Source organism: Vicia villosa, unplaced genomic scaffold (assembly GCF_029867415.1).
Source record: "Vicia villosa cultivar HV-30 ecotype Madison, WI unplaced genomic scaffold, Vvil1.0 ctg.000359F_1_1, whole genome shotgun sequence".
Classification (NCBI taxonomy): Eukaryota; Viridiplantae; Streptophyta; class Magnoliopsida; order Fabales; family Fabaceae; genus Vicia; species Vicia villosa.
In genome coordinates, this window is record NW_026705162.1 from 184,518 (window position 1) to 208,336 (window position 23,819).

At 33.7% G+C, this 23,819-nt stretch overlaps 3 protein-coding genes across 4 annotated transcripts; 2 read left to right on the top strand and 1 right to left on the bottom strand.

Annotated features, from left to right (window-relative positions):
- Positions 1 to 242: 242 nt before the first annotated feature.
- Positions 243 to 9,650, top strand: LOC131627375 (mitogen-activated protein kinase kinase kinase 1-like). Its single transcript, XM_058898222.1, has 9 exons — positions 243 to 1,346; positions 3,022 to 3,106; positions 3,328 to 3,390; positions 5,281 to 5,438; positions 6,150 to 6,222; positions 6,358 to 6,417; positions 7,728 to 7,838; positions 8,362 to 8,599; positions 9,101 to 9,650. Exons 1-8 carry the CDS (start codon positions 451 to 453, stop codon positions 8,563 to 8,565), a joined length of 1,650 nt encoding a protein of 549 aa, XP_058754205.1. The 5' UTR covers positions 243 to 450; the 3' UTR covers positions 8,566 to 8,599; positions 9,101 to 9,650.
- Positions 9,651 to 16,070: 6,420 nt separating this feature from the next.
- On the top strand, positions 16,071 to 21,233 carry LOC131627376 (uncharacterized). Of its 2 annotated transcripts, none has more exons than XM_058898224.1 (2): positions 16,071 to 16,280; positions 19,906 to 21,233. In XM_058898224.1, exon 2 carries the CDS (start codon positions 19,918 to 19,920, stop codon positions 20,869 to 20,871), a length of 954 nt encoding a protein of 317 aa, XP_058754207.1. In that variant the 5' UTR covers positions 16,071 to 16,280; positions 19,906 to 19,917; the 3' UTR covers positions 20,872 to 21,233. The 2 variants fall into 2 exon arrangements, with proteins under 2 accessions (XP_058754207.1, XP_058754206.1); XM_058898223.1 differs by having other exon boundaries at positions 16,076 to 16,280; positions 19,900 to 21,233.
- A 1,402-nt stretch (positions 21,234 to 22,635) lies between these two features.
- On the bottom strand, positions 22,636 to 23,524 carry LOC131627340 (uncharacterized). The gene is made up of 3 exons (XM_058898185.1): positions 23,176 to 23,524; positions 22,939 to 23,097; positions 22,636 to 22,828 (listed from the first exon to the last, which is right to left on the bottom strand). The coding sequence occupies exons 1-3, from the start codon at positions 23,434 to 23,436 to the stop codon at positions 22,781 to 22,783; spliced, it is 468 nt and encodes a 155-aa protein (XP_058754168.1). The 5' UTR covers positions 23,437 to 23,524; the 3' UTR covers positions 22,636 to 22,780.
- Positions 23,525 to 23,819: the final 295 nt, after the last annotated feature.

The following is a 23,819-nucleotide window of genomic DNA, read 5'->3' on the forward strand; positions in this document are numbered from 1 at the left end:
GCATGTAAATACTATTAGTAAAAAAAAAAAAAACTGAATTTTAGATTTTTTTGGATATAAATGAAATATACGCACAATTGCAAAAACTAATTATTTGAAGTGTTCAAAACTGAAGTCGAATTCAAGAACTCTGATTAATATAGAAGAGACTCGTTAAGTGTGTTAAGTGTTCAGAACTGAATTCGAACTCAAGAACTCTGATTAATATAGAAGAGACTCCGTCGTGTCATCCAAACGGTATTGACTTAATTTTTAAAACGTAAAAATAATATAAAAAATCCCCCGGAGCGAAGAGCGTTGGTTTGGTCGTCCCTATGGCAGTGGCACCGCGTTTTTTCATCTCTGTTCAACCCCGTTTACCAGTCGCTTCCATTCCATCGTTTCACTGTCTTTTATCATCCTTTCCTCTCTTCTTATCATCGTCACAACAGCTTCATCGCCTAATTCTCCATGCATCAGATTTTCCATAACAACCTAACCAACGCCATGGACTCCAAGAAGCTTCGAAGAAAACCTAAGCTCGACCGTCGTAATGCTCTCAAGTACTTCGATTACGACGCTGGATCGTCTTCTTCTTCGTCCGATGATTCTTCTGGTTCGCTCTATACACGTTCTATGGAGTTGTATGATCGTACTAGCTTCCGAATTGAAGGGGCTGAAGGTGAGCTTGATCGGATTTGTAAGAGTTTGGGACTTTCTGGACCGGAGGATTTTGCTATTCCGGCGGCTGCTTGGGAGGCTATGAAGGTTCGGTACTCTACGGATAGTCTATCGAGTTTGAAGCTTGAAGAGGTCGATTTTCAGGAGAAGGTGAATGAGGTGAGAGAATCAGAAGAGGAAGGTGGATTGAATAAGAAATGTGAACACAGTGTTAGGGATAGTGATAGGGTTACAGATGAGGTTGTTGAGACTGTTCTTGTTGCTGCTAGTGATGGTGATGGTCGTGGGGGTATCAGTGGAATTCATCCGGCAATGATTAAGGTGCCGGAATTGGCTCCGATAAGGGAAGGGGAAGAAGGGATTTTGAACGGGGAAGTGGTGGAGAAAGAAGGTGAGGAAGTTGGTATTGGTACAGGTATAGGTAGGGTAAGTTTGAAGAGGGAAGAGGAAGAGGGGGTGGTGGATAATACGGATAGGATTGCTGAGATTGTTGTTGGCCTTTCGGAATCATCTTTGTTTAGTACTACTTCCAACGAAGATGGTTCATCTAGGACTGCCATGGAACCTTGCTCCAATCATGTGTCTCCTAACGGGAGAATTAAGCGTATTATTACCCCTGGATGCTGGCAAAAGGGTCAGTTTTTGGGTGGAGGTTCGTTTGGATCTGTCTATGAAGGAATTTCTGAGTAAGTGTAATCAATCCCTTTGCTTTCAACTTTACTTTAGTATTTGTGTGTTTATGTATTTTGGCCTTTTTTTGCTGTAATAGTAGTAATTTAGCATATGAACATGCTAGTTAGGAAAATTCCATATTTGAATCACGAATGAGATTGTGTTGTTGATGACGGATGGTGGTCCATGGTGAAGAACCAAAATTTCACCATACCAACTGCTTTGTGGCATAGTTATAGCGGATTACGGCGGAAAAACCCGCAATATCGGCCGATATTTACCATTGCGGCTAGCTCAAAAACCGCCATGTATCTCCGCCACAGTATCACCATGGCGGTTATTTGATAACACTGGTTTGGGAATTTATGACTAGGAAGATTAATTCATTTCAAGAATATTGCTGGTTGGGTTATCTGGATTTGAAGGTAAAATTGGCAAAGCTTTGCTGCTGTCTGTTGCTACCCCTTTCAATATACTGGAATGAACACTTTTGGTTAAAGGAGGATGCAAGAAATATATTCTTTTCTGATTTACTACCATTTATTCTCTCGAATTTTCAATTTCATAATTAAGGGTAGCTAATTGTTATAATGAGTAGAATAAGAAAGGGGATTAGCTAGTTGAATCTGACAGGTCAGCTTATGTTTGACTAATTACTCAGAAATTGTCAGTTTATATCCTATATTAGGAAGGGTTCATGAACCCTCCAAGTTCTAGTGCTCTCTTTTCACGAAGACTTCCTTAAGAAATATATCGGATTGTTCGATCTCATCCAATGCGTAATTTTCTTTATACCCATGTGTAACCATCCTTTGTTCTATGTGTGGGGTTCATCCCTTTGCGTCTGGTCTTGTACGTTTGATGTGAGATGAAAACCATTATTTCAAAGGGTGTAATCCCTTTCTATTACTTTTTTTGGGGCTAAATTTCCTTATCCTTTTCAACTATTGGTACTTTTTGTCTCCAAGTCCCTCTAATGCACTGTTGCTATTAGCCTTTTACTGACAGATGATTTCTGAAGTGCAATTACATTAATGTCCTATTGGTCCTCCTGATTAGGAAATGTATTTGAGCTTTAACACCCCTTAATTGAATGATGAATTAGGTTGTCCCTGCATGATATGGATTCAGTGATAGAAACGGCTTCAGTTAAATAGGCAATATCAATGTATTTAAAACTATACTAAATGAAAACTTTAGAAAAATGTAATGAGGTAAAGAAGCTACATTTTGGGAGGGCAAGGGTACTGTAATTGCTATTTAATGCTAGTTTACTTGTCAAAATTAACAAAGTCTCAGGATTATTTCAAATTTGGTATCTCCCTTAGCTGCTTATAATAGGGTATAAGTTATCATCCAATGTTTTTCGTTCAAGTTGAAAGTGAGCCATGAATCATGATGCAATAATTGAAGTTACTGCCGCCATGTTAAGATGTCACAAATTTGAGTTGCCGAATCAGTCTTTGGCAAATGGGTTTGACCCTTTGGATTCTGCCACAGTGGAAGATTTATAGCTCCAAGTTGCCCGCCCCTATTTTAATTTGAATTGCAGCTTTTTGATTTTGTCAGTATAAAACTCAATAACAAAGCTTTTCCCAGTGAGATGATTATACTGATTATTTACCCGCCTATTTTATGTCACAAGTGATAACTACTAACATGTTATGCACATCTTCTGAATCACTGCAGCGATGGATTCTTTTTTGCTGTTAAAGAAGTTTCATTGCTTGATCAAGGAGATCAGGGAAAACAAAGTGTCTATCAGCTGGAGCAGGTGACGGGCTTACAACTTTTTATTATTTTATCACTTATAATACCTTACTTTTCCAAGATTGAGCATCCTTTGATGAAGAATAAATGAGAAGTTTTCTTACATAAATAGATTGCCATTTTAGGCAATATGCCAAATTGTTTGAGAGGTTATTGTCTCCTACTCTCCTTCATGTCTCTCCTACTATGTTTATTTTCTCAAATTCATTCTCTTTTCTCTCTCAGGAAATTGCACTTTTGAGTCGTTTTGAACATGATAATATAGTTCAATACTATGGCACTGAAATGGTATGGTACTTTCTTTTTATCCAGTCTTATCTTCTTTTGTGCTCACTTGGGTACTTTCTTGTCATTTACCATTGTTGAATACAAGGTAGTTAAAATTGTGTAAAATCGGAAAGGGGAAGTAAAATTTTAAATTGTGGAATCGTAACACTAATAGTAAGATTTTACAAAATTCTATTCTAAAACTCATATATATATATATATATATATATATATATATATATATATATATATATATATATATATATATATATATATATATATATATATATATATATATATATATATATATATATATATATATATATATATATATATATATATATATAATTGCATTAGCAAGACAAAAAAACCCTTAAAATACTTGTGTAAATTTAAATTCATGAGCAATGTTCACAAGCAAGATAATTAAAACCTTACATCACACTTCAAATACTTATATTAATTTAAATTTATTCATAAGCAAAATCATATAAACGTTTCAATGATTATACGATTGTACAATTTAACGATTAACAAGAGCGATGCTATTCCACCAAAATAGGATTATGCGTATAGTTATAATCACTGAGCGAATGCATAATCGTAAAATCATGGGATTTTACAATTCAAATAGGGATTTTAACTACCATGGTTGAATATGTGTTGAACAGTGACATTATGGATTGAGTAAATCTTGAAAGATCCTTATGCATCTCAAACTTTTTACAATATTTTCAATATAAGTAAAATGTTTGTGGATAGGCTGTATACGGAGTCATGACAGACATGACTGTCAAACTCTTAGGTTAACTGATGGTGGTAAATGGGTTTACGACCCTCAGCATCAAAATCAAGCTAACTCGTTTGCAAATCGTTTCCATGTAAACTCAAGTAGACTTGTATAGAATCACATACACGAGTTTGGGGACAATTGTCCACAACATAATGGTTATTTTCCCTCAGACATGACTAGACAACAGTTCAGTGTTAAAAAAACCTAAAATGAAACAGCTGAATTATAGGGCTCTATATAGGGGACAAAAGCATTTACATCATAGGTATTGTACCTGACTCCACATACATGTTTAATGTTCTATTGAATCTCGACCCCATAGCTTGTTGCATAATGAAGTTACGATTAACGAGTTAGAAAGCGTGAACAAACAAACCCATCATTGAATGAATCTAACAGGCCAACACGGTGAAGGAATCCAACTCTAATGAGTTGAAACCTAACTATCCGAGCTGAATCCAGCCCCACTGTCATTCTCAAGTAATTTTGAAAATTGCAGTTTATCAATTGTCTATCGATTTAGAACTTATTATACTCTTTTTCCATCCTGACCTGAACTATGAACCTATATTGTGTTTTTTAACTGTGATGCTATGTTTGTGGCCTGGACCTATGAGACTGTCTTAGTCTTATTTACAGATCACTTACAAAATATTTAAGTTTTATGTTAAGTAAACTCTCACGACATTACGAGTCAAATTTATAGAAATTCCACAAATTTAAAAAGACTATTGAGTTTGACGACCTAGATGATAAGCAATGAAATGTGGCATGGAGCTATGAGCCCATCTTGATTTAATTTATACTTTGCCTACAAAATACTTAAACTTTGTATTGAGTAAACTCTTGAGTTTGACAACCTTGATGATAGGGAATGAAATATAGTCTATTACTTTTAATACAACGGATCCACTAGAGTACAAGACTACAATAACTAGCAAGATGAAAATTCAGGCCAGACACTAAACCATTTTTGCAACATCTTAGCCCTTACTGCTACCATTTTGAGCATTTTCATTTTGGAGCAGTATTCAATGTCTGTATTTGTACATCTAACAGAGTAAGCTCATGAATCAAAATGAGATTTGTTCTTTATAACCTGCTTTATGTTATTGCAGGATAAATCCAAGCTGCATATCTTTATTGAGCTTGTAACCAAGGGTTCTCTTAGAAGCCTCTATCAGAGGTATACTCTCCGAGATTCCCTAGTATCTGCCTATACAAGACAGATTCTGCATGGTTTGAAGTATCTTCACGATCAAAATGTGGTTCACAGGTGACTCCAGATTTTGTATTTTAATGTAATTTTATTTTCTTATATGCATATATGGTTACTGATTTTCTGTGTTAATTCTTGTCTTGCATCATATGATATGATTCCTATTTCTCGAGTGGTGCTGTCAAGAGTCCTGTCTATGGTTCTTGCTTTCCCTGCTTCAAATGAACTTTCATTTTTTTTTAATGTCTCATCATTGCAATATAAATATTCTTTGTAAATATTTCAATTTTGCTTGCTCTTTAATAATACTCGCTGCAAACAACTTGATGTATCTGTTAGACTTTTTCTTCATTGATGTATTTGTTTTATTTTTTCTTCTTCGTATATGAATTTCCCCGTGGCAATATAGCTTCATTTTCATCGTTTAGTATATGTGGTAGAAATATTAGTTTTTATCAGTTTTTTATTACATTGAGCTTTGAATGTGATTTTTCTAATGATTAAATATAGAAAATCATGTTCATCAATATCAGAATTAGGTATGAGTAAAAGGTTGCATAGTTACAATGCAATTCGGGTTTTCAGTTTTGGAAGTTTTAATCAGTAGAATTTTTTCTTTGGGTTAAGCCCATCATGTCTTTGAGATCTTCTCCTCCGCATTCCTCTATCAGTTATGTCTTTGAGCTCTTTTCTGCATTCCTGTATCAGTTATGTAATTGGGATGAATCAATCATCATTATTAATATACTCTTATCTCCCCAATTTAAGGGATATCAAATGTGCAAATATATTGGTGCATGCAAGTGGATCTGTCAAACTTGCAGATTTTGGGTTAGCAAAGGTATTCCTTAGTTTATACTCCTCTTTCTAGGGCTTTTATTTATTCAACATATTACTTTCAGTTATAGACATCTGAGCAATGTGCAATTACTTACAATTCCCATTTTCTGATATTGCTCTATATATTGCTTTTCAGGCAACCAAATTGAATGATGTTAAATCATGCAAAGGGACAGCATTCTGGATGGCCCCTGAGGTTTGCCTTCAATCTTAACTTATGAACAGGAAATACTGAATAATGGTTCAATTTTCAAATTTATTTCATGGAGTGTACATAGGTCCAACTACTAAATAGTTTAATCAAGTATAATTATGTTAATAGCCAGGATGCAGAACTCTACTTGAGTTTCTATTCTTCTTCAGTCGAGGACTAAACACATTAAAAGAAATTAAATTGTCTTACAATCATCATAAACTGTGAGCATTTATTATGCCGTGAGTCTAAAACAAATAAATGGTTCTGTTTATCTGTGAAGTTGGTGGTATCCCCCATGTAGAATTCAAAGAAATTATTAGAGCGCAAAAAGTAATCTTCATAGAAACATGAGCATTTATTGTGCCAGATAAGTTGAAACAATGAAACTCTTGCGTGTTGAATTTATACAATTCTCTCTTGCCTTATCCCATTTATTTGCCATGAGACTTGGTCAATGGGATGAACAGATTGATAAAGTTATTGATAGTGATGTAGCAATCATGCGTAATCTGTTTCAAGAATTCATTGTCACGAACTTATAGTTGGTATTGACAAAACAAAACGGCTGTTCCTCCCATATTAAACCAAAAGAAAATGAAATTAAGGGCTACCTTTGTAGTGGGACATTATTTTGTGTCTATGTAGTGATTAGAGGTTTTTTCGTAGAAGCCTTAAACTTTCTAAATTCATCTTACTTGTTTGATCTTTTAATTTCTTGATACCATAGCTATTGATTATTGTATTTAGTGAAACTAGGGTTTTTGAGAAGAGTGTGTACTAAACACAGCTGTTTTGTTTATATGTACCTGATTGGATGCCACATGAGCATAGTAATCACATTTTTATACACCATCAATGCAATGCACACGCGGTGAAGAATGAGTTTATATTCTAGTACACTTTCCCGAAAGCTGGAACAAATATCATATACACAAAGTTTGCTAAAATAAGTTAAATCTGAGCCCCCCTATGAGATTTCATAAATATACCCACTAATTGTTCATTGGAATTGATAACCAATTGTGATTTTTCTCGAATTAAAAGGAATTTTTTCTCATTTAATGTCGCACAATTTTTGTGTTTGGTCCTTTGTTTTAAAAAATGTAGAGAAGCTTGATCATCTGAGATTAATTTCATGCTCATGATGTCTCCTAGTTTAGCCACACAAACTTTAATGTTGTCATCACCATGGCACTGTATTCTACCTCGACAGAAGATATAGCAGCGTTTTCCTAGAATTTTTGAGATTGCACATGTGAATAATGAGCTTCTATTCTAATTCATATTAATTATTAATCATGAATATGCAGGTTGTGAAAGGAAAGAACAAAGGTTATGGGCTACCAGCTGATGTTTGGAGTCTGGGATGCACTGTGCTGGAGATGCTAACGGGACAAATTCCTTACTCCAATTTGGAATGTGTATGTGTCATATTATTGCTATTCTTACTTCCATTTCCATTGGCAGGTGACAGTAAAAGTGATTATATGTAACACTATAAAAATCATTTTTAAAAAAAGCCAAAATAAACGGGCCCTATATATAACCCCTGATTATGTTTCTCCTTTTTTGTATTAAGGGAGAGCTCTTAAATTTTTCTCAGTTTTAGTTTTGATTTTAACTCCTCTCCCAGTCTTTGGTTCATGTTGTTGCCTCTACAGAAGTGTTTGCTTTTGCAGTGTTGTTAACCATTATTAAACAGTTCAAGCTATTCATTCTGATCCTAATTCCAAATTTTCCTGCTATTTAATTGTAAATTAAACTGTGGATTCTGTTTATGTTCTATGTCTGTGTTTCCAATAATATAAAAATGTTGGTTGGTTCTTATAGTTACACAAACAAAATGGATACTTTCCCATGAAATATTGAATATATCTATAATAATAGCTATCCAAATTGCATTAATTCTGGTTATGACATTTGATTGATCTCTGCTAACCGCAGATGCAGGCAATATTTAAAATTGGAAAAGGTGTGCTACCTCCTATTCCTGATACTCTTTCAAGAGATGCAAAAGATTTTATCATGCAGTGCCTTCAAGTTAATCCTGATGATCGTCCTACTGCTGCTCAACTCTTAAACCATCCGTTTCTCCATAGGCCACTTTCACAGTCTTCATCTCCTTACATTCATGGCAGAAGGGGTTAAACATTGTCATCTTCAACCATGAAACATAATGAAGGTGAAAATTGTTACATGGCATCTCACTTTGATTCTCTGTTTTAAATTTTATATCATGATGCCACCAGAATCTTATAAACAACTGTTTTCATAGCTTTCATGAGAATTCCCATTCATAACTAATGAAAAATGATGTAACCACAAGATACCTAAGATGCTTGAAATGCCAGTTTTGGTTTTCAGGCTGCACATAGAATTTCTATATTTAAATTGGGTGAGGTTCAAGTGTGATTTCACTCTTATTTGGGGGTAACTTTTATCGCAAGCATAACTGACAAACTATAAAATGTAATAAAAGCAAGAATGTTTTTACATGTCTGGTGGATTTCTCAAACGATAAGCTATATTGTTTGCATCCATTAGTAAAATTCTTTGTATGGGTTGAATTTACATCTCTCAATGGTTTGTTGATTATTTTACTTTTGCATAGCATGTAGCAATGTAATATTTCCAATTTTCACTTTTAAAATCGCTGGAGTTGACCCGTAGTTCATTTTTGCAGCAATTGTTACTTTGCTCGTGTTGTGGCATTCAGAGTTTGCTTGCTTGTTTACGACTCAAGTAGATTTTTAGACGCTGCTTCTGCTCAAATGATATGAAGCACCACAGAACCAAGCTATCAACTCGGCAAAGTGCTTATGGATACTTGTATGATTTGTTCATTTGTAGCAACGACAACATATCAACGTCAAGCTGAAAAAAGTTACCCCACCTTTCCCTCTAATGAGAGCTAAAGTATGAAAAATCTACCGGGCTTAGCTTTAGGGACAATAGTAGCAAGAAATGGATAACCATTCTTGTTGTACATATTTAACAGTATGCCATTTTTTGTGTATATATTACAAAGTCATGTTTTTTACATTTTTCTTGTTTGAATCCATGTTTAGTGTTTCTCATTTGGTTGAATATAATGAATTGTTCGATTCATAATTTCATATAACTGACTGATGCAGCAAGGAAGATTTCTATTGGTTTTATGAGTTGTTTCTGTGTAGTGCTTTATCAGTTCTCCGAAACCTCCCGGTCTGCTGGAATTCTGTTTATATCACCAAAATACTCATGCACTCCTTGCACTATCTCTGAAAATTTGAATATATTTATTTTACAACTCTGAAAATGTGATCTTAGGAGAGGACCGATAGAAAAGAATAGAATATATTATTGATTTAGGGGATGCTTACATCCTTTGTTGTGCTCATACACCATTGTGAAAAAACTCAAAATGCCCATAAAATTTGGAAATGTATTTTTCCGATGCACTTCATCCACACCTCATCTATTCGTAAACGAGTCACATTTTCATTTTACCAAAAATTAGTAAGGAGATGCATTTTCGTAAAAAAATACAGAAATATACCTCAAGACAGATTTTGAGTCAAATATGCATTAGACCTTCTTCCTTCCTCATTTCAGTCAAACATGCATTAGACCTTCTTCTTTCCTCATTTCCTGTCGCAGTCGGAAACACTACGGATTAGTAAGTGCTAAGCCTAGAATGAAAGCACAAGTTTGCAAGCGACAAATCTGTCAGATAAAGCTCCGGAATCCACAAGATAAAGAAAAGTACTGAATATTATCATGATAAAAAATAATCTTGACGACGACTCCAAAGAGTGTTTAAATACAGAAATAAGAAACCCTAGTGGACTTTTAATTCAACACAGAAATAAAACAGAAAAATTGCGTAATATATTAAAATAATGTTTTTGGGCTTGAAAGGTATAATAATAGTCATTTTGACATCGGACCCCAAACTTCCACAAATCCTGCAGAACCTTTTGACACGCGACTTCTTCTTCGATACACCCAATCAGCCTTCATACAACAGTCTCCTCCACCTTAGAAGAACTCGACCCCGAGTTCTCTTCTTAACAAAGAGCCTCATCTGTTTGGTATTCATGAGTGACAAAAGTATTGAAAGTATTTGATATATTCATGGAATCCGGGAGAGCTACCACATAAGCATTATCATTGATCTTTCAGGTCACTCTGAACGAGCCATGCTTGTGTGGTTGCAGTTTGTTGTAAGCACCATCTGAGAACCTCTTCTTACGCAGTAACACCATCACATCGTCTCCTACATTGAAAAATTTAACTCTACTATGTTTATCAACAAATATCTTATTCTTCTGCCTGGTAGCCTCTAACTTAGCCTTGACAACTTTAACAACTACCATCTCCTCAACCATAGTCTCAGCACCCGCGCTAACTCCAGGCGCCTTAAGCAACTTAACTAAATCAATCACATGTTTAGGAACAAAAGTATAAACCAGAGAAAAGGGTGATTTCCTTGTAGTTGTGTGCACAACGCTTATGTAAGCAATTTCGACCCGAGGCAAAACTAAATCCCACTGTTTCGACTTGTCCCCATAAACACTCAAAATCATACTCCCCAGAGTTCTGTTGGTTACCTCAGTTTGTCCATTTGTTTGAGGACGAGTTGTAGAACTCCTGTTCAACGCGGGTCCAAACAATCTCCAAAGAGTAATCCAGAAATGATTGAGAAATTTGGTGTCCATGTCCGAAGTAATTGACGTACGAACTCCGTGAAGACACACAACCTCCCTGAAAAATAGTTTGGCTATGTTGGACGCATCACCAGTCTTTTTACAAGCAATAAAGTGTGTCATCTTGGAAAATTTGTACACTACAACAAACACAAATTCTACATCTTGATGGGTATAAGGCAAGCCCAACATAAAATCCATGGCTAAATCTTGCCAAATATCACCAGGAATAGGTAAAGACATATAAAGACCAATAATTTGATACTGACCTTTAGAAACATGACAAGTATAACATCTCATGACTATAGCACCAACGTCCATCCTCATATGTGACCAATAATATATCTCATATAGGCTAGAAATGGTCTTGTCTCTACCCAAATGACCGTCAAGATCACCATCATGCAGATCTCGAATTAACTTCTCTCTTAAAGATGAGCAAGGAATGCATATTCGATCCCCTTTACAACGATAGCCATCTCGAATATGAAAATCTGCACAAGGATGCTTTCCACTGCACTTGGTTCATATCCTACATCACTTTCATACAACTCTTTCAGACACTCAAAGGCTACTATTTCATGCGCTAAGGTAATTAGTAAGGAAGCTCTCCTACTCAATACAAAGCCTGGGAAGAGTAATTTTTTGGTGTTGAATGTACATTTTTTCAGATTAATGTACAACCAGATTTCCTATAAGATTGCAACATTTGTTTCACATGCTCTAGATGCTCTTTCTTGGTCTTACTATAAATTAGAATATCATCAAAATAAACCACTACGAAAGAACCAGTAAATTGACGTAGAACCTGATTCATTAATCTCATGAAGGTGCTATGGGCGTTTGACATCCCAAAAGGCATCACTAACCATTCATATGATCCATATTTGCTCTTGAAAGCTATTTTCCATATCCCCAAGTCTAATTTGGATATGATGATATCCACTTCGCAGATCTATCTTCGAGAATAACTTAGAACCTGCCAACTTGTTAAGCATGTCTCCCTAACGGGAAATTGGGAATTGATACTTAATAGTTATCTTATTGGTGACTTGTTGTCTACACACATTCACCACAAATTTTACTTCTTAGGGACTAGAAGGATTGGTACTGCACAATAGCTCATGCTCTCACAAATGAATCCATTCTTCAATAAATCCTCAATCCAGTCCCTTAAAATCTCATTCTCCTTATGGCTCATACTATAATGGGGAAGGTTTGGTAGGCTAAATCCCATAAATAGGTCAATATAATGTCGGATATCTTGCATAGGAGACAAATAGATTGGTAGTTCCTCTGCGATCAACTCCTTGAAATCCTCTATGATCTCTGGAACTTCTTCTAGAATTCCTATTTCCTCTTTTACATCACTATAGTACCCTAATTTTTTTCGGGCAATAAAAGTCGATTTCTCAAATTTTCATAGTTTTTTAAAATCCATCGATTAACCTAAAAGATAAAAAATATTTTAATTTAGTCTTTCATTCTTCATTTATCACTGGTTTTACCATTGTTTTTAATTTCATCATAAAATTCCAAAAAAATATGCATTTATGGTTGTAGTGTTTTCTATCAAATTGTAAAAAAATTTATAAAAAAAATCAAAGGCAAAGGCAAAATAACAAAATCTTTAATCATGATCAAAGACTAATTAGGGATTTACCAAGATTAATTTTTAACAACAACCAAGGAATGTTCCTCTTTGGTGCTAGTCATTTTTTACTTTCACATTTACCTTCCTTGTATCTTCATTGCATGGATAAGACTGAAAAGCTATTCAATCTGATCTCGTCGCCACCTCCCCAACTTCTGTTATGAATTGTCAACTTTGTCGAATCCCTGACCGTACTAACTTTCATAGTCTGAAAAATACTCTAAGTGCCTAAGTCTTCAGGGTAACCTAGTAATCTCATTGCCCAAAACAAATAATAATTATGTCGAAACATTACCAAGTATCGTCCTTTTTCACTAAGTATTTATTCAACTTTTTCCTCCTGCATCGAGCCCATGATGTCGTGAATTTCTTGCCAACAACTAGATAAAGGGGTTAGAGACTTGGGTAGCAGTCTATCCGAATGATGTGATGGTGACCTATGTTAGTTTTACCTGGACTCACGGTGGGCGCCAATTGAACTTGTTAAAAGTATAATAGGTGACAACTAGCAGTGTAGGGTTGTTGTGATATTAGAGCAAACTCACACATGGATGGTGAAAAAATATTTATGCTATTGTTTATGAGTGAATTAAATGTCCTTTTCAATGTTAGGATTGAAATATTTATCTTGAGTCTTTGAACCTAAGAAAGTTGTATCTCCCCTTTTCTCCTTCAGGAGTGAGAGGAATGTGTAATTATTTCCCATATAATATTGGGAAACGTGACACTCTTTGTTGACCGCTCTTCCATCACTGTTATTGAGTAAAGACATGTCAATTCCACATCTTTTTGGATGCAATAGTATTTCATATAACAAGTGATGCAGCTAGAAAAGAGGCGTTTGTTGTGATAAACGGGCGCACACAATAATAGGTACGCGACTAGTGACTCCACTTTGGGTGACAAACACTATCTACCCCCTTGGTGGATCCTACGCCACCTCTTGTTTATCATTTGCAAATATAACAATATAACAATATAACTATATAACTATATATATATATATATATATATATATATATATATATATATATATATATTAAAAATGATTAATTATATATAATATTAATATGTAGTTTAATTATGTAATATGACTACCTCAACTGCTATGTTAACAGTTGAGTTTAATTAGTATAAACAATTGATTTAAGATTCAATCATGACTGAGATATTTATTTATATTTATATATTAATTTAAATAAATTATTTATATTTATAAACTAATAAATTTTTAAAAATTTATTATATAATATTTTTAAATAAGTATAATTTATGTAAGAAAACTTAGTTTTTTTTTTTAAAATTTTTTATTAGTGTTTCGAGAAATGTATATTCCAAAATTTTTAATATGTGGAACGGTGGAAGTTCTTCATATATGTGGTTTTTATGTTTTAGAATTTAGGTCTTGCGTTGGTAACAACATCGAATATTTTGACGTGGTTTATGTTTGTTTTGTTCTTCTAGTTTTATTAAGAAAGAAATGTGCGTACTTTGATATAGAGGAGTACATATGAAAAGACCAAAATATCCAAATCAAAAAATCTATAGGAAATTATCGAAAATTTACAAACTCCAGGGCAATATCGGAAATTTTGAGGCGACTACCAGAAATTTCACCAAATAGCAAGTATTTCCGGCATTTTTTTCAAAATTTCCGGTATTTTTTAGATGAATTTTTACCGTAAATTTTGAAATTTTCGGTAGTTCAATTTTTTAAAAAGATATTGGAAATTTTGAAAAATTTTTGGTAGTTCATATTTTTTTTGAAAAATACTAGAGAATTCAAAATTTCCGTTTGTTTATTTTTTGCTATTATTTTTGGCTTATTTATTTGTTTCAATGAGGACTAAAGGTAAAGACGATTCCATTGTGGACAGACTCACTGATAGGGCAGAAGCTTAGGCCCGGAGGGCTAAGGCAGAGGCTTCCCAGCTACAAGCTGAAAGACATCCTCCAACTTATTCTCACCAGTAACAGTTGGTTGAGCAGACGCAGTACCGCAAACATAAATTAAAAAACACTAAACATGAAAACCTAGGTACTACCGGATGATTATGAAAGTTTCAACATCTTCATTATGTCGTCGATGGATCTTGTTATTTGTGCATCCAACTTGATCAGACCTTTACTTATCCTACGGCAAAATGATTTCCTCATAGCCTTGACATATTTGTTGGTCTCCAGCTCAATCAGGTTGTATTTCACCATTTCATTACTATCAATCTGATCTTCGCGAAACTTGATCTTTCTCACCGTTCTGTTAACGATATCAGACAACAACTCATTCAGCTTGTCTGTCAAGTTGTCGACAGATAAGCTGCCATCTGGAAGCTTGAATTCGACACAAGGGTTGTTTCCGTTGAAATAAACTTATGCCTTAAGCAGAAATTCAGAAGATACATTTTTTGAGATGTCTTTCTCTATAGCATATGCCCTTATTTATACAAATGAAGATTGATGGTAGACCACAAAAAAATCTGTCGGTGCAATCAGATCCCTCTAAATATGTCGGCAAAATCCTGATCGTTGAAAAAATATAAATGAGAAAACTATCGAAAATTTTGGTATAACAAACATTTCTGGTTTTCTATGGTAAATTTGAAATTTTTTGTAGTTTACAAATATTGAAAATTTAAAAAATATTACTGAAAAGGGTCATGCTAACATGTGCCCTTAGGGCACATGTTAAGGATACTATAAATAGAAAATGTTATTTGTAATTAAATGCAATAAAATCATATTTAAAGTTTCGATACATTAAATGCACGTGTTTCAAGAAAAAATTTCTATAAACATCTCATTAACATGTGCCCCAAGGGCACATGTTAGCTTTTCCCTATGAAATAATTCATTATAGAAGTGCAAGGTATAATTTGGGGAATGACAAGTTAAATATTAATATAGAGACGTGTTTTGGATATATATATATATATATATATATATATATATATATATATATATATATATATATATATATATATATATATATATATATATATATATATATATATATATATATATATATATAATTTTTTACAGTTGTTAGATTCTTGAATTTGAAAGGATTTGAAAAAGTCAGAAACTTTTAAATTCATAAAAGTTCAAAAAAAAATAAAATTCTGAATATTTTAGTAAAGAACTTTTTTTAATTATTAATTTTATAGATTAAAAAGGAATATTAGTCATTTTCAGATTTTGGAGGGTATGGTACGGCAGTGGGAATAACAATAGCTTCTTCCAAATCTGATTCAAGACTCAAAACTGGGCCCCGATATAGAAGCACGTTAATGGGCTCACGGGCCCATATATAACTCCCTACCCTTCATTTTCCTTGCGCTTTAACGACGAGAGAGAAGGTAGAAGTACAGCATATGGGTTAGGTGTTGTTGCGTCATACGTCACCCGAGGCAGTTTTTCCGGATTCTGGAGAACGTGAACGTGAAGATCGCTCTATCTCTCTCCGATTACCTTTCGTTTCAATCTCACCATTTTTTCTCTAACCATATTTCCATCACTTCCAGGTAATATTACTCTCTCGATTCATTCCGATGCTTTTCCATGCTTTTCGATTTTCCGATCTCTGATGCATTTTGTTTAACCTATATTATCAACGGTTTTTGTATCGAATATGCTTATATAATTTCGGTTGGTATTAGATATCAGAAATTAGATCTCGACGGTTACGATTTTTGTATTACAGCGATCTGTTTTTTTAGACTGAATTGCATTCATAACATTGAATTTCTAGTTTGAAAGGATAATTTTGTTATTCATTGTCACTCGATGAAGTGATGAGATGAATCTGAATTTTGAACAATTTGGTTTGTGTGGATGGTTAAATTTGGGATGTTTTGTAAGGGTAAGTACGCGTGTTTCGTTGCTGCTTTTTCTAGACGCGGATTCGAGGACTATTTGGATGAACCGCTATTTTCTGTTATTTGTGTTTGACATCATGGACTAGTTGTGAGAAAGTTGTTCACACTAGATTTTTTTTTATGAGTTTTAAGTTTTTGAGTGATTAAGTTTCACGTTTTAACAATATCATGTACTTTTTTATGTGTAAAATTCTGTTGGACATAGAAATTGAATGGAGAATATGTGGCTTATATATCATAAATCATAAAGTATTTGAAACGATTGCCCTTGTGAATGTGCGCAATAGCAATAGCTCTTAACTCTGTGGTTACCTCCAGGTGTTTACTATTTAAAGGATACTTCACTCCCTTCAGTGATGTTTAAATTGGTTTGCTCTCTTTTCTAATTTTTAAAACTTTATCCCTTTTGGGATTAAAATGATTTACACTCTAATCTTTCTCTTCTCCCTGTCTCTTCCTGTCCACTCTCCCCTTTCTCTCTTCAAAATCATTTTGAACCCTTACAATCAACTCAGTGACTTCAGAAAATGCAATTGAAGCTGATAATAACTGCATTTGAGCTTCATTTCATTATATGAATTTTTAAAAAGGGATAATAGGGCTTCTGTAATTAGCTCTCGGTGCCACTAAAAATTGTAGGTAGAGAGTAAAAATATTTCTTGGTAATTGTTCACAGTTGCCCACCCCCACTATGAAAGGTCTTTACTTTAATATGTACTAAAGTGTAATGCATTTCTTCTCTCAAGTGGCAGGACATTGTAATTTAAACTAAACATCTCTCGAGTGTAATTTATCTCTCTAAATGATTCTATCCATGTCTGATGTTTTAAGCTTTAAAATGAAAAGCCCTCCCTCAGTGTTTCCTTCCTCTTGCAACCTTCTTCTATTCTCTATCTCATTTATTCGGTCTGTTGCTCTGTTGTTATTGTGGTTTTTTCTCTCTTCTGTTTTTTTTATGAGTGCTTTGTTTTTATTTTTATTTTTTGGCTTTTTTTAACTCTATGTAGGCTATGTCTGAAAAGGAAGAAACTTCCCAAATCTTCAGGGCTGTTGGTTCAAAGAGAACTGGCCCTGGATGGAAATAGTTAATAAATATTCTGTTTTTCTAATTCTCAATTTATAATTATTTTTTCAATGATTTTGAGACATGAATTCTAGTTTGCTCTATTTATAATTCTGTTTTTCTAAGTCATGTAATATCTGTGTTTTGGTTGTTTCTGTTTTTTGACTGTTTTCATGGCGGATTTTTGGCTTGCCGTTATTTTCCGCTGTCTGCCATAGAAAATACTGACAACACTACAGGATAGTAGATTTCATATGATAGTTCACCAAGCACAATACTCGGACTCGATAACATAAATACTTTATTTTTCATATTATTTTTCCAGTCATTTGATATGTGCTATGTATTTAATGACCTCGTGCTAAGTGCTAACTTAGTTAGTTGCAGATGACTAGTTTATTTTGATTGGCTTAAATATCATACGTAGAACTTTGACTAAGGCCATACTTCTGCAATCTGCATGTAGTTAATGCATTTAAACTCATCGCAAATACTTATTGCATATTTGTGCAATCTGCATCAAGTCTGGGGTTCTAAAATTTCTAGTTTACTCTCAAACAATTGAGATGATTGATGTTCCTTTTTCTGGGAAAAGGCTTTTCACCTCTGAATTCTAGGGTATTAGAAGCAGATGTTATGAAGTTTTGTTTTTGTACAACTCAAAATTGTGCTCTACCTGTTTCAGAGGTTAAATAGTCATGATTCATATATAAAAGTGGTAACTTGTCAAGATAAATTGTGTTCCATTGTGCTCAACCTCAACATGATTACAAATTCTAATATTCTATCATGTTGCTCTAGAAATGTTTTCCTTTTCTGAGGACCATGTCATTCAAATTCAATGAATATTTATGTTGCTAATAAAGCCGACTCACATTTCTCCTAACGAGCTCTAAGTAAAATTATGCATGCGCTTTTTTTAAATAATTATACTTTTTGTTAATTCATTTATTACTTCATTGATATAGTTTATTTTTTATTTTCAAATTATTTTTTGTTTGATGAATTATCATCTACACTAAATCTTGATTGCCTGGTTATACACATACTAAGGGTATGTTTTGTTAGGGGTAAATGGAGGGGAGGGAAATGAATTTAATAGTTTATGTGTTTGGTTCAAATTTTAAGAGGGAGAGAGGAGGTAGATGGAGGGGACCAAAATCCCTCTTGAGCTACTTTTTGCTTCCCCCGATTTGGGGGAATTTGGTGGGGAGCGGAGGGGAGGCATTCCATTTTAATTATAATTATATTTACATATTTATCCTTATTTATTTATTTAAATTATAAATTTAACTTTGTAAAATGTTAAAAGTTTTATTTTGAACAATTTTATCTTCTTTTTATATTTCTTGTATTTTTACATCTTCATCTTATTATCATTATATGTGTTCAAAATTTGTTATTTTATTTTTTATATTTTAATGTTACTTCGTAATGTTTTTGTTTTTAATAATTTTTATTAGATTTTATTGTATTCGATAATCTATATATTATAATCGTTACGTTTTTATAAAATCTTTCATTACATTCTTTGATTGAATATTTATATTTCGTCAATGGATTTGTATTTGAATTATAAATGGTAAATATCGTGAGTCTTACAAGGATGAAAAAGTAAATTTGTTTTAAAATACCTCCCTCCTCTTGTGAACCAAATATATTTGTAAATAAAATTCCTCTCCTCCCCTTTCATAATTTGAACCAAACTCGATTGAACCAAACAGACCCTAAAGATATATGTGAGCAACACCCTCATCAAAAAAATTGTAAAAAGAGGATCATAAAGAAAACCTATGCTTATGTGAAGGATGATTAGATATATTTTGTTTTAAGTGTTAACATTCGAGTATTGAATAGTAAACATTGTATCATGAATATAGCAATGAGCTTATGATTGAGTTTCAACGGGGCTGTGCCTACTTTAGTGTTCTACCAACTACTTAGATTGTGCTTCACATGTTTTTGACTTTAGTACTGCCATTTGTGACTAGTGTTCTACATGAGCTGCATATAATAAATGTATTACTTGATTCTTTTGCATGCATTTTTGGGGATAGCCTTGCTACAAAGTCATCTAAATGATTTTACATCAGAAATGTACTTCAGAGATGGATACTTGATTAAATTTGCTCTGAAATGTGTCATTTTAACTACTTGTGTTTGAAATTCTTACTTTTTAATACATGTTTTTCTTCTGATTAGTTCCAGGTTCAGTTTTAAATGGCTAAGGTTGGTAAGATGCGTTGCAAGTCCCGTTCTCGAGGTCAAAGGGAAACCCCATATCTTTTATCTTGTGCAAAAAAAAAAATGAAAAATGTTAAGAGCTTTTCTAAAGAGGTTGAAAAGAAAGACTGGAAAGGTGCTACCTGCTCAGTCTGTATGGAGAGTCCCCATAATGCTATCCTACTCCTCTGTTCATCGTATAACAAGGGCTGTCGCCCTTATATGTGTGCTACTAGTCGTCGCTATTCTAACTGTTTTGAACAGTATAAAAAGGCGTACACAAAAGCAACTTCTGTTAGTTCGCAGCAATTAACAGACTATTCGACTTTTGATTCTAGTGCTGGTGAACACAGTGCCAATACAAAAGCTCCCGAGCTTCTTTGTCCCCTTTGCCGCCGGCAGGTGAAAGGTTGGACCGTGGTTGAAGCAGCTCGGAAGTCTTTGAATGCCAAGAAAAGAAGCTGTATGCAAGATGACTGCTCTTTTGTGGGGAGTTACAAGGAGCTTAGGAAACATGTTAGATCTAAGCATCCATATTCGCGACCACGGGAAGTGGACCCTGTACGAGAAGAAAAATGGAAAAGACTCGAGTGTGAACGAGAACGGAGTGATGTGATCAGCACAATTTTGTCTTCAACACCAGGGGCTATGGTACTGGGGGATTATGTGCTCGAGCCAAATGATCATGCATTTTACAGCGATGAGACTGATTCTGATTCTGATGATGAATTTCGGGAAGATGATGGTGATTTCTTCTCAATGATTGGCGGAACTGGCAGCTTTTTGTCAAACATCAGGTATAATCAGGGTCATGGTGCAGATTCTTTTGGTTTCCGTAGAGCACCTATAGATTCTGCTGCTTTGTCTGGACGGGGCCTCCACAGGATAGTGTTGGGCTCTAGAAGACGAGGGAGGCACAGGATGTTTGCAAGGAGAGGGCATATAAATTAATAGAGGAAAACTATTGAAATGTGGGGAAGGAGACACTCATCTTCAATATTACATGAATGGCCTTGACGTGGCTTGTTTTGTTGCTATGCCAGAGCATTAATTTATTTAATTGGGAGAGTAAAGCGATTGGCCCTCTTTCTAGCCGTGTACCATCCTCACTTGTATCTGCAGTTATTTTCCTTGTTTTCAGTTTTCAAATAGACTGTACAAAAGGCAAATTTAGAATGCTCGTTGCCTCTTTTATTTCTAGGTTTAGGAGATTCAGGTCATAATTATTGTCATTGGGTCATGCAAATTGGTGAATTTAATTGAACAGGTGATCAGGGACATCGAGGATGTCTCAAATAATTTTATTTTGAAAACGATGCATTATTCTTCCTGTGATGATTTATTACTGTACAGTTTGAATTATTGTATAACAATTCATCTTTGACAGTAATAGGAAAATTGAATGTCTTTATATAGAGTAATGCATGTCCTTTGTCTCACTTTTGATATAGCCAGTGGTTTGGTTGATGTAGTCAGGTAATTTGACTTCTTTCAGATGTTTTTGAAAAATCTGGACAGTATTGGGGTTAAAAATGCAGTATTTTTGTTAGCAAAATCCGACGCAGTATTAATAGCCAGATATAACAACTCTTGAAAATAGTGGTTTGACAGATAGCACAACAAAGCTTGAACAAACTGTTCTTGCTTTCGACAACATTGGATCACAATATGTATTTGAATAACTATAAAACAGTTAAAATACATGAATTAGTTTGATACATATTCTGATCCAAAGTTAGATAAATTAAAAGCCTTGATGATTTATTGAACATCTTGTTAGTCTGGAAGCAGATAATGATGTGCTGTTTTTCATATACAAGGGTCCGAACTAATAAAGACAATGTTGTTGAACATTCTGAGCCATATATTTTTGTACTACTATACCAATCTCCGTTTTTTATTACAAGTAAATTTTTTGTTTATAATAATGAACTTAGTGAGTATGTTTGTTTTACGAGTGAGTCTATAGCAAAAGTTTCTTGATCATCATGTTTTCAGTGATGGATTTATGAGAGTCGAAGAGAGCCATAACATCCCTCAGCTTCATATGGTCGAGTGGTAATGATTATCTTTTTTATACTTGAATTAGTAGCAGTTTTTTTTCCTGTTATTTACAGATATGAGAAACACATTTTTATTCATAAAATTGACTTAGGATTGTAATGCCTAACTTGTGCGGCTGAGTTGTTATCGTGACCTACTAGTGCAAATTTGTTTGGATTTGGGGTCCTTGTGCCTTTGATAACAATTGACTATAAAATTAGAATTGAGATACGCTATTCTAGAATACATGTGTAATTTTGTAAAAACATAGAAGTGCTTAGCAAGTATGGATTCTAAAATCTGAACGTACAAAATATTCAATTTTAAATTGTGAAAAATATTTGGATTAAAAAATTGAGATATTTGAATTTTAAAGTTTATGTCCGGATTCTAGAATCCAACCTTGTAAAATTTAAATAAATAATAAGTTTGAATCCTAAAATCATAGTTTCCTTTCCACCATAGGTCTCATAATAAAAACTTCAATAATCTAATGCAAATAGTGTTTATTACAAGACTGCCTTGTTTTAGTTCCCACCAGTTTTAAGGAGTAGAATTCAGCTAAAGAGAAAGGATTGTGAAAGGATTTTTAGAACAAAATACAGTATCAAATATTCAAATCCAAAAAAAAAAAAAAATGGTATTGTCATTTATTATACAAGACCATTATCATCTTCTACCTAGTTCTCTGGTGCACAAATAAGAAAATTATCGTATCAATTATAAGTTTGTTTACACCACAAAATCAATAATTTTATCATTACAGTACAACTGTATCATGTCAATGCACCATTAACTCAATCCTTCTTCTACACCACTATATTTCTTTGCATGACAGCTGCTTCAATAGGTTGTTCATTTTACCCTGCAAATCAATCAAAACCAAAATATAGAAAAATGAATTCAAATCATAATAAAAAAATCAAAACAGTGAAATACTCAATTAGATAACTTTGAAGATAACCAAAGTGTTACCAAAATCTTGGGAGAGTATTTCTCTTTGAACTTTCTCTTCTCATATTGATTATCTCCTTTTTTCTCCTTGAATTCATTTCTGCCCCGGATAGTCAAGCTCGGAACAGTCTCCATGGAAGCCGAGCACGAACAAATTCGAACCGGTTGATAAGATATAAACTGAAAATTAGGTTAGAGTCAAATCAAATCTCTAGATTTAAATCAGTTCTGGAGAAGAAAATACAGAAAATAATTTACCTTGCTTTTAGGTTTAGGTTTTGATTGAATAATAACAGGTAACAAAACCGTTTCCGACGCTGGATTTCGAAGATATCGAGAACGAGCAAGAAGCTGAGCACGACGATCGTATTCAAACCCATGCATTTCTTCATTTCTAAGATATTCATTCGCCTTTGTTTTCTTCATGCAACGATTTTTCACTGATTCGACGTAATATTTGATAATCACACCATTTTCGTTGGTGTTTTTCTTCTCTTTCGATGATAATAACATGGCCATGCGATGGATTTTTACGATGAATTTTGGTTCTCATTCATGGATTGTGAATCTCTTCTCTCAGGCTATATAATAATGGATTATTGTTGGAAATAATTATTTATTTACTATTGAAATAAATTAAACAAATGAATTGTTGATTTTTTTATGGAAATTATTATAAATATTATCTTAGTACAATTTGTTTGACTCATAATGGTTTTGTAAATGGAATGCTGATTTTTTTTTTTGTTGATAAAAATGGAATGTTGATATTTAAATAATCAATTTATTTTCATATATAAAAAAGTGTTTGAAGAATTAAGTTTTATTCAAATATCGTGGGATTAAACATGTGCATTATAATATGATGTTCTAGAACTACTAACTAAATCAGATTAATGAAA